At 41.8% G+C, this 12,449-nt stretch overlaps 1 protein-coding gene across 1 annotated transcript in view; it reads left to right on the top strand.

Annotated features, from left to right (window-relative positions):
• Positions 1–12,449, top strand: part of ZC3HAV1 (zinc finger CCCH-type containing, antiviral 1) — a 53,205-nt gene that overhangs the window by 17,019 nt on the left and 23,737 nt on the right. The window contains exons 2-5 of the mRNA XM_081285435.1: positions 2,941–3,076; positions 6,163–6,415; positions 8,781–9,536; positions 10,262–10,360. Of these exons, the coding sequence (XP_081141561.1) occupies positions 2,941–3,076; positions 6,163–6,415; positions 8,781–9,536; positions 10,262–10,360 (1,244 nt within the window). The remainder of the gene's footprint in view (positions 1–2,940; positions 3,077–6,162; positions 6,416–8,780; positions 9,537–10,261; positions 10,361–12,449) is intronic.

The raw sequence follows: 12,449 nt of genomic DNA, 5'->3' as shown, positions 1-12,449 counted from the left end.
AACAACTAAAAATAATAGTGGCATCAGATAATATTTAATATTTGGGAAAAAGGAGACGATTATTAAAGGAAAATTTTTAATTAAAAGTTGTGAAAACAGAACAAGGCTTGAAGCAGTAGAGAGGTATCTTGGGTTCCTGAATCAGAAAATTTAAGGTAGTTAACACGACATGTTTAATATGCAGTGGGATTTATAGGGTTAACAGAAATAAGATCTCTGCTATGCTGTTTTGTGGAAGTTGACAAAACTTTGATAAAAAAATTTTTTTAAAATATTTATTTTTCAGTTCTCAGCGGATACAACATCTTTGTTTGTATGTGGTGCTGAGGATCGAACCCGGGCCGCACGCATGCCAGGCGAGCGCGCTACCGCTTGAGCCACATCCCCAGCCCATCTTTGATAAAATTTTAAGGAGAAACAGTTAAGCACACTGAAGCAAAAAGGAGTGAGCTAACAATATCCTAAATTACTCTGACAATTTAAAATATAGCATAAAAGACCTTTGAATTATATGGTATTATGGTATTGCTTTCAAAGTAAAATGGCAGAATGATAAAACAAACATGTGCACACACACACAGTAGGGGTTCCAGTAGTTTTAAACTTTATAAAAGATTAATGTACAATAGTCCAGGATAACAACAAGGGAATCATTTAATAGAAGTTATTGAAAAATTGATACAAAACACATATATTCCCCTTTGACAATCTTTGTCATTAATAAGTTTCAGATATTTTAAAGAATTAGTATTAAGCTGGTCATGGTGGCGCAAACCTATGATCCCAGCAGCTCTGAAGGCTGAGGCAGGAGGATCACAAGTTCAAAGCCAGCCTCAATAACTTAGTGAGGCCCTAAGCAACTCAGTGAGACCCTGTCTCTAAACTTTATATTAGTGAAAGGGCTGGGATACGGTTCAGCGGTTAAGCACCACGGGGTTCAATTCAGAGAGAGAGAGAGAGAGAGAGAGAGAGAGAGAGAGAAAGAGAGAGAAAGAGAGAGAGAAAAATGGTGTACATATGAATTATTTTCCCAACTGTTAAACAATAGGCTAAATTATGAGTGGTGAATGGGGAGGATCTGATTGTATCAATATTTAGCAATGACAACCTTAATCAATTCTCAATGAAAAAAGAAATGCAAAACTATTTGAAATCAACAAGATAGGTAAAATGGATATTAAAGAAACATAAAGAACTTTTGCAAATCTGCAGATCAGTATCTTAATTAGGTAAACAGTTCAAGAATAGAAACAAATATTAATGAGAGGAAACACAAGCTTCACACCTACATTTAAGAATATTTCAGGGGCTGGGGATGTGGCTCAAGCGGTAGCGCGCTCGCCTGGCATGCGTGCAGCCGGGTTCGATCCTCAGCACCACATACCAACAAAGATGTTGTGTCCGCCGAAAACTAAAGAATAAATATTTAAAAAATTCCCCCCCCCCTTTAAAAAAAAAAGAATATTTCAGTCTTGCTCATAATAAAAGTGGGTATTAGTAAAAGTATAAGTTTACTCTATACCTACTGAAGTAGTAGAACTGATAAAAGTCTATGTTAATGTGCTTGTGGGGAAATAGACACTGCCAAATGGCTGGCATGTCTTACAGAGACCAATGGATCAAAGTGAAACATAAGCTGTCAAGAAAACTACTGTATCACTTGAGGCAATATTCCCAAGGGAATAGCTCTCAAGGGAATAATGTAAAAAACGAGGGCTGTTTGTACACAGATAATTGTATTCCCTCTACTTAAATAGTGAAAGTCTGGGCCATTACCTGTCTGTCAATTTGATTATGGCTGTCCAAACTAGAAAATTTTAATAGACCATCATATCAATAACTATTAAAACCATAAACCTGAGGATTTCCATGATATATGTAGGGATATGTAAACTAAGAAGTGGAATAAGTGGACATTGATAACTGTCAAATTATGCTTGTTTGAGGCGAGCACCAGTGTTCTTTGGGTTTCTCCATGTTCTAAGTCAGCAATTCTCAGACTTCAGTGTGATTATATCAAGTGCTCAGTTGCCATGCATGGCTTAAATATTTAAAATCTTGATTGTAGGTCAACTGTATCATCTTGGAATGTTGCATTGGACACTGCTGACATAATTCATTAGTGACCTAAAGAAAAGAAGATTTTTCCATCTTTTTCGGTGGAGTAGTTTGAATATAAAGAGCTTCCTCTATTCATGTTTAGTCACAAGTAATAGAGGTATACACTGATATATAAACCAGAACAGATTAATCAATGAACAATTTCACATAATTAAAATGTTGTAAATGCAGCCAGGTGTGGTGGCACACAGCTTGGGAGGCTGAGGCAGGAGGACTGTAGGTTCAAAGTCAGCCTCAGCAACTTAGTGAGACCCTGTCTCTAAATAAAATATTAAAAAGGACTGGGGATGTGGCTCCGTGGTTAAGCTCTCCTGCGTTCAATCCCCAGTACCACATACACACAAAAAAGTTAAGTAAATGAACCTCTCTTATTTTCTTAACTTTATCATCTTTCCATTTCTCAATGGGTAATAATTTCTAATAGATTGATTTTTGTTTGTTTACCATTTTTTCCTCTTCACTTTTCTGAACTATACACAAATGATTACCAGGAGATACTATTCAGAGAAGTATTACAATAACTAAGGTCAGCATGTGTGTACACATGTATAATTTATGAATAATACATGCTAATCTATGTGCTTCATACATTTATCTTTCAAAATTATCTTCTGGGGGGCTGGGGTTATAGTTTAGTTGGTAGAGTGCTTGCCTTGCATGCATAAGGCCTTGGGTTCAATCCCCAGCACCATACACACACACACACACACACACACACACACACACACACACACGAATTTGTCTTCTGCAAGCTGGATGATTTCTTTTTCTTACTGTTTGTGAAGTGGAAACACTGACGATTGTCATGTTTTCTTCTAGGAATTTATGCAAATATTCTCATGAGGTTCTCTCAGAAAAGAATTTCCAAGTCCTGAAAAACCATGAGCTCTCTGGACTTAACCAAGAGCAATTAGCTGTACTCCTCCTCCAAAGCGACCCGTTTTTTATGCCTGAGGTAAGTTACAGTTCCTCTTGAACAGCAGGGAGAGTATTATTGGCAGTGTCGTATCGTGGGCATGTTGGGTAGGGGCAGAAAGACACTCATGGTTGACACCAGGGCTCTTTGGGTGGCAGCCAGGGCTGCTGCTGAGTGACCTCAGAGATTCCAGCAATTTCCTTCCTATTCAAAGTCTTAATAAGCATTTGGCTCTGGGATGCCTCCGATGCTAGGCTGCTGGGGAACCCTGTGTGAGTGAGATGAGCTGGAGAGGATAGTCAGTCAGAGGACCAGTGGATGCTTTCCACCTGGGTGGCCTCTGCAGAGAGGCTGAGGAAATGATGGGGAAGAAGAGGTTAAGCTGTTGTAACAGAGACCCTCCCCTCCCATTGCAGTGACTTGAATAAAATATACTTCTATTTGTCTGTCACTGTGGCTGCTTTCATTCTGAGAGGGCAATCTGAGTAGCTGCAACAGAAACTGGATGGCCTCAAAGCCTAAAATATTAAAATCTGGTCCTTTACAGATAAGTTTGCCAACTCTTGCCTGGATATGGGCAGGCAGGTAACCTGGGTGGTCAGGCAGTTGGATTCCACAGTGTCATCCAGAGACTCAGGCCAGTAGGTCAGCTTTGTTGCTTTCAAAATGTGGTCTTTCTCCTCTAGTTACACAGCTGTTCCCATTGGTCACCATGTTCTAGCCAGGGGGAAGGTGGAGAGGTGGTACATGGAAGGCAGGCAGTTTCTTTTATAAAAGATGTGACATGGGCAATGTAAATAGCACATCTGCTCACACCTCTTGGTCAGAGTTTATCACATGATCATTCTTAGCCACTTAATCACTGAGCCATATCCCTAGCTCTTTTTATTTTTTATTTTGAGAATGGGTCTTGTTGAGTTACACAGGGCCTTCTGAAGTTGCTGAGGCTGTCTTCGAACTCATGATCCTCTTGCCTCGGCCTCCCGAGTCACTGGGAATACAGGCTTGCATCACCATGCCCAGCTGTAATTTGGATGATACATGATACATGAAAGAGGGGCTAAGTTAAGCACGAGCGGGAGTGTAGAGGATCAGCTGTGGCTGGGAGAGGTGGACAGGGACCTGAGAGGGCCACGGTGGAATGTTTTCAGCCCTCTGACATCTCTTGAGACTTTATTCTGCCTTTAACTACCCGTGGGACCTTGGAGAAGGCATTGAACCCTCTGGGTATCACTGTTTTAATTTTTTTTTTACATTTATTCAGTTAAAATTTAGAAGTGCAACTGTCAGACATTGTGCCTTCCCTAAAGGCAGAAGTGAACAAGACATAATATCTGTCCTAAAATACTTAATATAGCCTTCTTTTCCATTAAGTCTTGACCCATGAGAACATGAAAACATCAGGCAAATCTGACTTCTTGGTATGTAAATTCAGGATTTTTACTAATCATATAAAACACATCGTTGTAAAACTTTGTTTATTAAAGGAAGGAATGACTTCATTTGTTCTGGCATATTTAAGGCCAGAGCCTTCTTGCTTTAGGATCAGCATGGTAACAGGAATGTTAAACCAAAGCATCATTTCTCAAGTTGCTAGTTGTTCTTTTTCATTAGAACCTCCAGGACACTGGTTCTCAAACTTGGCATGTATCAGAACTACCTGGAGGATTTGTTAAAACACAGATACGGGGGCTCCATCGATGGTGGTTCTAACTGTAAATATGGGGAAAAGCCTAACAGGTGTCCACATGGTGCTGATGGTGCTTGATCCAAGGACCACACTTTGAGAACTAGGGATCGAGAGCCTAGAATCTGGAGAGTAGACTCTATAGCGATCATATCTATTTGAATCCTTGAATCTGATTTTAGAAGCTATGTGGCTAAATGACTGTTCCTGGGGTTTGGTATCTGTCTAGACAAATTATGGGAAAACATGTTCATCTATTTTGTGCAGAGCTCATGGAAGCATCTTATAAATGTTTTTATTTTTAAAAATGTCTGAAATTCAGGATTTTTACTAATCCTATCAGTTTTCTCATTCTTGGTTCTTATGTTTGTATCACACTTTATTCTGCACAACACAGTCATATTGCTTTGACTACTTAACAGTGCAGTTTAGGTAGATGAGGCAAATATTTCAATCCGTTACAGCAAAGAAAACAGGAACTGGTAGGTGGGTCCCCTGAAGTCCTCCAGCTGCTTCTAGGAGCTCACACTTTACACTGGTATCTTTTAGTCCTGCATCATATAACTGGGCCTCAGTGACAGTATTCTGCATCTCACTAGGAACTCCATCCCTGTAGACCAAGATATGTAGATAATATCTGTTTAGATAAAAATGCAGGACTTTTCTTCTTTAGTGTGTCATTTTAGATACTTCACATTCTTCCAATTATAGACCAAATTCTGAATTACAGTTGTTGGTAAAACACATGTCCTTTTAATTGAAAAGTAGTTGAGGGCTGGGGATGTGGCTCAAGCGGTAGCGCGCTCGCCTGGCATGCGTGCGGCCCAGGGTTCGATTCTCAGCACCACATACCAACAAAGATGTTGTGTCCCCCGAGAACTAAAAAATAAATATTAAAAATTCTCTCTCTCTCTCCCTCCCTCCCTCCCCCCCCTCTCTCTCTCTTTAAAAAAAAAAAAAAAAAAAAAAAAGTAAGTTGATATGCAAAACTTAGACTGTTGTCTTTGGGCTCTTTCATAATGCAGAGCTCAACTACTCTGTTGCAGTTGACCATCCAACAAGGATTATCAAATTTCTAAAAAAAATTTATTTTTTAGTTTTTTTAGGTGGACACAATATTTTATTTTTACGTGGTATTGAGGATCGAACCCAGCGCCCTGCACGTGCCAGGCGAGTGCGCTACCTCTCGAGCCACATCCCCAGCCCAGGATTATCAAATTTATCACTGTCTTATAATTAGTTTGCAGACCTTTTTCTGTCCCAAATAAGCCATCAATTGAATGCACCTCATCAGAGATTATGGGATATGCATGGATTTTCCTCCTCTTGGCATATCTGTTTGCTTTGGAAATATTTGTGCACTTGAACTTTCCTTAATGAATGCATGGCAGATATACAAAGATGTTTTGTCTCTGGCTGTTGTATTTCCCTTCTGCAGATTTGCAAAAGTTATAAAGGAGAAGGTCGAAAGCAGATTTGTAGCCAGCAGCCACCATGCGAGAGACTCCACATCTGTGAGCACTTCACCCGAGGGAACTGTAGTTACCTCAACTGCCTGAGGTCCCATAACCTGATGGACAGAAAGGTGCTGGCCATCATGAAGGAGCATGGGCTGAGCCCAGATGTGGTCCAAAACATCCAGGACATCTGCAACAACAAACATGCCCGTAGGAACCCTTCTGGGCCGAGAGGTAAATACCTTTTCTTTTTAAACTGTGTACACTTTTTTTTTTTTTTTTAACCTGGGAATGAACTCTGGGGCTCTTGACCACTGAGCCACATCCCCAGCCCTATTGTTTATTTAGAGACAGGGTCTCACTGACAGTTACTTTGTGCCTCCTTTTGCTGAGGTAATATTAATTATTTTCACACCATCATTTCCAGAACTTTCTCATCTTGTAAAACTGAAACTCAGTCTTTGAAAACTAACGCCCACACCCCTCCCCCAAGCATTCTGTTTTCTGTCTCTATAAATTGGACAACTCTAGGTATCTCATATAGGTGGAAGCATGTCATATTTGCCCTTTTTTTGGGTGGGGGGACCCTGGGATTGAATTCAGGGGCACTCAACCACTGAGCCACATCCCCAGCTCTGTTTTGTATTTTATTTAGAGACAGGGTCTCACAGAGTGGCTTAACACCTCGCTTTTGCTGAAGCTGGCTTTGAACTCATAATCCTCCTGCCTCAGCCTCTCGAGCTACTAGGATATTTGCCCTTTTATGACTGGCTATTTTACTCACCATAAGGTCTTCCAGACTTATCGATGTCAGAGCATGGGTCAGATTTCTTTCTTTCTTTTTTTTTTAAGGCTAAATAATATCCTGTCATCTGGATATACCCCATTTTGTTTATCTAATTGTTTGTTCATGGACATCTGAGTTATTTCTAGTTTTGCCTATTGTGAAAAATGCTGCTGTGAATGTGGATGTATGAGTATCTCTTGAAGACCCTGTTTTCATTTCTTTTGGGACTATAACCAGAAGGAGGCTTGTTAGATCTTATGGTAATCCTGCATTTAATTTTTTGAGGAGCTGCCATGTGGTTTTCCACAGCAGCTACACCAGTTTTCCTTTCTGCCAGCCGTGCACAAGGGTTCAGATTTCTGCACATCCTCTCTATCACTTGTCATTGTCTGTTTTTTTTTTTTTTTTTTTAACACAATGGCCATCTTCATGGGTGTGGAGAGACCATTTCTTAAGCATTTTCTATTTTATGTAGTGGGATTAATCTCAACTTTTTTTGGTCTTTATGAATTAGCTGTAGGAGAAGTAAATTTTATGAAGTACATAGGATACATGAGTCTAAGACCCTGTAAAAAGTAATGAGCAATTATACTTCTTTATATCTGGGAATGATTTATCATTTACAAAAGGGACTTTCACCCAAAGCACCTCATTGTGCCTCACAGCAAAATCATGAAGAAAGGTAGATGTATTATTTATTAGACTCACATAAGGGGTAAGGAAATTGAGGCTTAGAATTTTTAAAAAACTTTGATATTTATTCATAAGGTAGTAAGTCAGATGATAATTTTTTAAGCAACCTTTATTGCAGGCAGCCTTACATCATTTTAAAAAGGATGAAAAGTAAGATGATATATATTTAAAAGGCACGTTTGAGCCCTCACACCACCAGAGAGTAGCAGAGCTCACATGTTCTGATTCCATACCTAATGCTCTTCTCTCACACCACAGTGCTGCCTGAACAGAGGATAGCTTTTTGTCACATGTACACAAATACACATGCAGGCACACACACAAACATACACTTGTCACAGGCACACATGTATATCTCACACACTCCATGCACACTCACAAACACATGATTGCTCCATCCAGGATATGACTCATCCTAGTTCTAGAGAAAAGCCACTGCTTGGTCAATTTTGTTTGTTTATTTGTACTGGGATTGAATCCAGAGATGCTTTACCACTGAGCTACATCCCCAGACCTTTTAAGACATGGTCTCACTAGCTGGCCTTGAACTAGTGACCCCCATACCTCAGCCTCCAGAGTCCCTGGGATTACAGGGGTGCAGCACCAGCCTGGCTCAACTTTTATGTTTGCTATTAAGCTTAGGCATTGGGGGGGGGGGCTAATGAAGGAATCTGTAAAACTTTCTAGCTTAAATGAATCCTACCTTGAGAATGTGGTTTTCTGTTTTAGTATTATGAATCCTTAGATGATCGGGTACATTCGTATTACAATGTGGGCGAAATCTAGATGATTTGGAAACTTCTCGCTGATTTTGTCCCTTTCCGCCTTTGCATTCACTCTAGCAATACTGGCTGACTCAGAGCAGCCCACAGCGCCACCTGGAGGGTGGGGAGTAAGGTCTACCTCTGAGTCCCAGGAGAGAAACCCAGGCCCTCCCTCACATCAGGAGCCTCCCTTCATCCTTAAGGACTCTTCCTCAAGATTTTCATGCACCAAATTAGGACAGGCAGATTAATACACCTTGAATATCAAGGTGGGAAAGCAGAGGTAGGAACCCAATCATTCAGCAATGAACATGAATTTTCATTGTTTTGTTTCATTTTGCTTTTCTCTTTGCAGCTCCTACCCCAAACCGTAGAGCTGGGATGACTAGAGGTAGAAGCAAGAGTAGGGACAGATTCCTGCCGGAGAGCCAAGAATTTCCTCCATCTGCCTCAGCGGCTGCTCAGAATTCCCGCACATCCAGTCCAGATGTTGTTGGCCAAAGGCTTTTCCTGAAGGACGTGGGGGTCGGTGACCTCACCCACAGGTTCTCGTATCTGGGGAGTCAGGATCTCACTCCACCTTCCTCCCTCTTGTCTAAGGCACCTGGTCTCGGAGGACCAGGTCAGGTGGGGTCAAGCCAGAATTTTTCAGAGAATGGAAGTTCAGATCGCCTCTTTTATAGGAATCATTCAGATTCAACGCCGTCCTCCAGCCAGAAGGGGTCCCCAACCTGGCAGAACGACCAAGGCACCAGGAGAGACAATGTGTTTTTTCCAGGTCAAGCTGCTGTGGGCTCTTCTCTTGGTTTGGGGAAAACACCTGAAACCGTAACTACCAGAAAGAGCAGTGCCATCCTCTCCCCAGACCTTGTGAATGTCAAGGGCAAGAATGGGACTCAGGACACTCAGCGACATGTCCCTCTTTTTAATAATAATTATGATGGAGCAACCATGGATATAACTTCTGCAAGATTTCTAAATCACGGAACCACAACCGGCAGCCAGAGAGAGATGGCGGTAGCTAGGAATCAACAGGGCAATGGAACTGCTCCCCAAGATGTGCACAGCACTGCCCGAATGAGAAATGACCCAGGAGTGGCATTTTGTAATGGTAAATGTAGAGGGGACCCATTTGGGGGTAGTAAATCTGTGTCTATCACACCAAAGGGCTCTAGTCAAATAATGGATGAAACTACTAATGTAGACAAAACTGGTGCTGCTGGTTTTGGCTTAAAAATAGCAGCCATTGGGTGAATATTCTAGAAGTCAGAATCTGAGAAGCCAGTTCCCAGCCCCATCTGGGGAAACCACTGCCCCCTTATGAGTTGGCCGTCTGCCTCAGTCGCCTCCACCTTTCAGAGTTGTGTCCTGGGGGACCCATGGTCATGACTCTGCTAGGCCTCTCTTAGCCTGCTCAGCCTAAGTTACTCATCAGAGTCACTCAGACCCGTATCTTGAGTTTGCAGCAGAGTGCCCGTGGCTGTAGTTTTTCCTTTAACGGGGCTAGAATTAGAGGTTTTGGTGAAGAAGCCTACTGTATGAAGACAGGCAAGGACTAAACGTTAGAACCACATGGAATAAGCTGCTGAGTTTATTGAGAATTAGAATCGTTTGACTACAATTTCAGAAATAATCATAGCTCTCGTGTGGCCCTGGTGTCCATACTTTATTTTATGGAGTGGCTGTCTGGGCTCTCAGGAGTCAACACATGAATCTCAAGAATTTTGACAGGGCTGCATTGTAGGTGCTATTTCCCATTGATAGGCCTGGTATCTTTGGTTTTCATTCAAACATGGAGATCAGCGTGCATGTGTCCTCTTTTGTTTTGTCTTTCAGATTCCATATTGGATGTCGCAAGCACCTCTTCTAGGATGGATGATCATGGCTCCAAGGAAATTTGTCTAGATTATCTGCATAAGAGCTGTCAGCTTAATAGTGAGTGACATAAGGACTTTTTTCAAGCTTTGACCTTTTGGTCATTGTGATAATGCTTCTATGAACATAAGTATGCCCCTATTTGCTCAAGACCCTGTTTTTACGCCTTTGGGGTAAATGCCCCGATTTGGAATTTCTGGATTGTGTGGTAATTCTGCATTTAATTTTTGGAGAAACCATTTTCTCTAGTGGCTATACCACTTTTCATTCCCACTAGCAATGTATGAGGGTTCAAATTTTTCTACATCCTCAAGCTGTCCGTTCTGGGTTTGCCTTTTATGTTAGCTTTTCACCGCTGTGACAAATATCTGAGAAAGTCAGCTTAGAAAAAGATTTATTTTGGTTCTTGGGTTCAGAGGTTTCCGTCTGTGGTTGGCTGGCTCCATTGCTTCTGGGTCTGGGATGAGGCAGAACAGGATAGCACAAGGTCTTGGCCCAGCAAAGTGGCTCACCTCATGGCAGCCAGAGGCAGACAAGAGAGTGAGGAAGGTCCTGGGACAAGATATACCCTTCCAGGGCATGTCCCTAATGCCCTACTTCCTCCAACTAAGTCCCACCACCTACCGTTTCCACCGCCTCCCAATAATGCCACCAAATTCTGAATACCTTAATGGATGAACCCACCGATGCTGTCCAAGCCCCCATGATCCAGCTGTTTCCTGCCACAGTCTGGCTGGGCACAAAATCAGGAGCCACTCACAGCCTTGTAGATTCAAACAGCAATTCTTTATTCCTGAACTCACACCTGCCCTCTACAAACACATTCTGGGGAAATCCACGTTCTCTCAGAATACTCTGGGAGCGGGGCCTGCCTGAGGCAGCAGGATACGCCCTATTCCGAGCAGGGTACACCTTAAACCTGGAACCTCCCTAAACCCAAGGAGCGGGATACTCCCTAAAATCTGATCCTCCCTAATCCAGTAGGATCCTTCTTAAACCCGGATCCACCCTGGTCCTTGAGCAGGGTCACCTTTCTCAAACATATATGCAATGTCACTTCAAATGTCCAAGGCAAGTCCATTTCCACGAGTCCTTCCTCTAAGCAACATGGGGTACGCTGGCAAGGAAATTTCGATGCGTCATTCCTACTTGGCAATGGCTCTCAGCAGTTTCCCAAACACCTCAGCAGTTTCCCAAACACCCGACTCAGGAACCTTGCTGCATTGGGACCACGCCTTCAGCACATGAGACTTTGGGAGAACTTCCAGATCCAAACCATAACACCTGTGGTGCCATTTTGTTTTAAATAGTCACACATCTTTTGAACACTTCAAAAATGATTTAAGGGCTGGGGATGTGGCTCAAGTGGTAGCATGCTTGGGGCGCTGGGTTCGATCCTCAGCACCACATAAAATAAAATGAAGATGTTGTGTCCACCGAAAACTGAAAAATAAATATTTTTAAAAAATGATTTAAATAGGGGCTGGGTTATATAGCTCAGTGGTGGAGCGCTTGCCTAGCACATGTGAGGCACTGGGTTCGATCCTCTGCACCACATAAAAATAAACAAATAAAATAAATGTATGCTGTCCATTTATAGCTACAAAAATAAAAAAAATCTAAAAGTAAATAAATAAAAATAAAAATATTGTATCCATCTACAACTAATAAAACATTTAAAAATGATTTAAATAGAACATAGTGAAAATTTTTAAATTAATTTATTTTTGCATTACTGGGGAATCAAACCCAGGGCCTTGTGCATGCTAGGCGAGTACTCTACCATTGAGTTATATCCCCCAACCCCTTTTATTTTTTCATTTTGAGACAGGGTTTCACCATGTTGCCCAGTCTGGCCTCCAACTTACAGTCCACTGCCTCAGCCTCCTGAGTCACTGGGATTATAGGTGTGAGCCACCGTACCCAGCACATAATGAAAAAATTGAAAAGCAGAACTGTTTTCTGTATTCCTGTATTATGGCTTATAACATTGATGTTAGTCAGCTAGCACTCATTTAACGACCTTTTGTTTTGCATGCCCAGCCCTGTGCCAGTTATGCAAAGGGGAGGTAAGATAAAGAACAATGCAACAAGGTGGGGGCATCAAAACACCCACAGATGAGAGGCTGCATAAATAAGTAAAGCCTTG

This window comes from Spermophilus citellus (assembly GCF_964194105.1).
Source record: "Spermophilus citellus genome assembly, chromosome: 3".
Lineage (NCBI taxonomy): Eukaryota > Metazoa > Chordata > Mammalia > Rodentia > Sciuridae > Spermophilus > Spermophilus citellus.
Note: the sequence above shows the minus strand (reverse complement) of the source record. Positions and strands in the feature narration are given on the sequence as shown.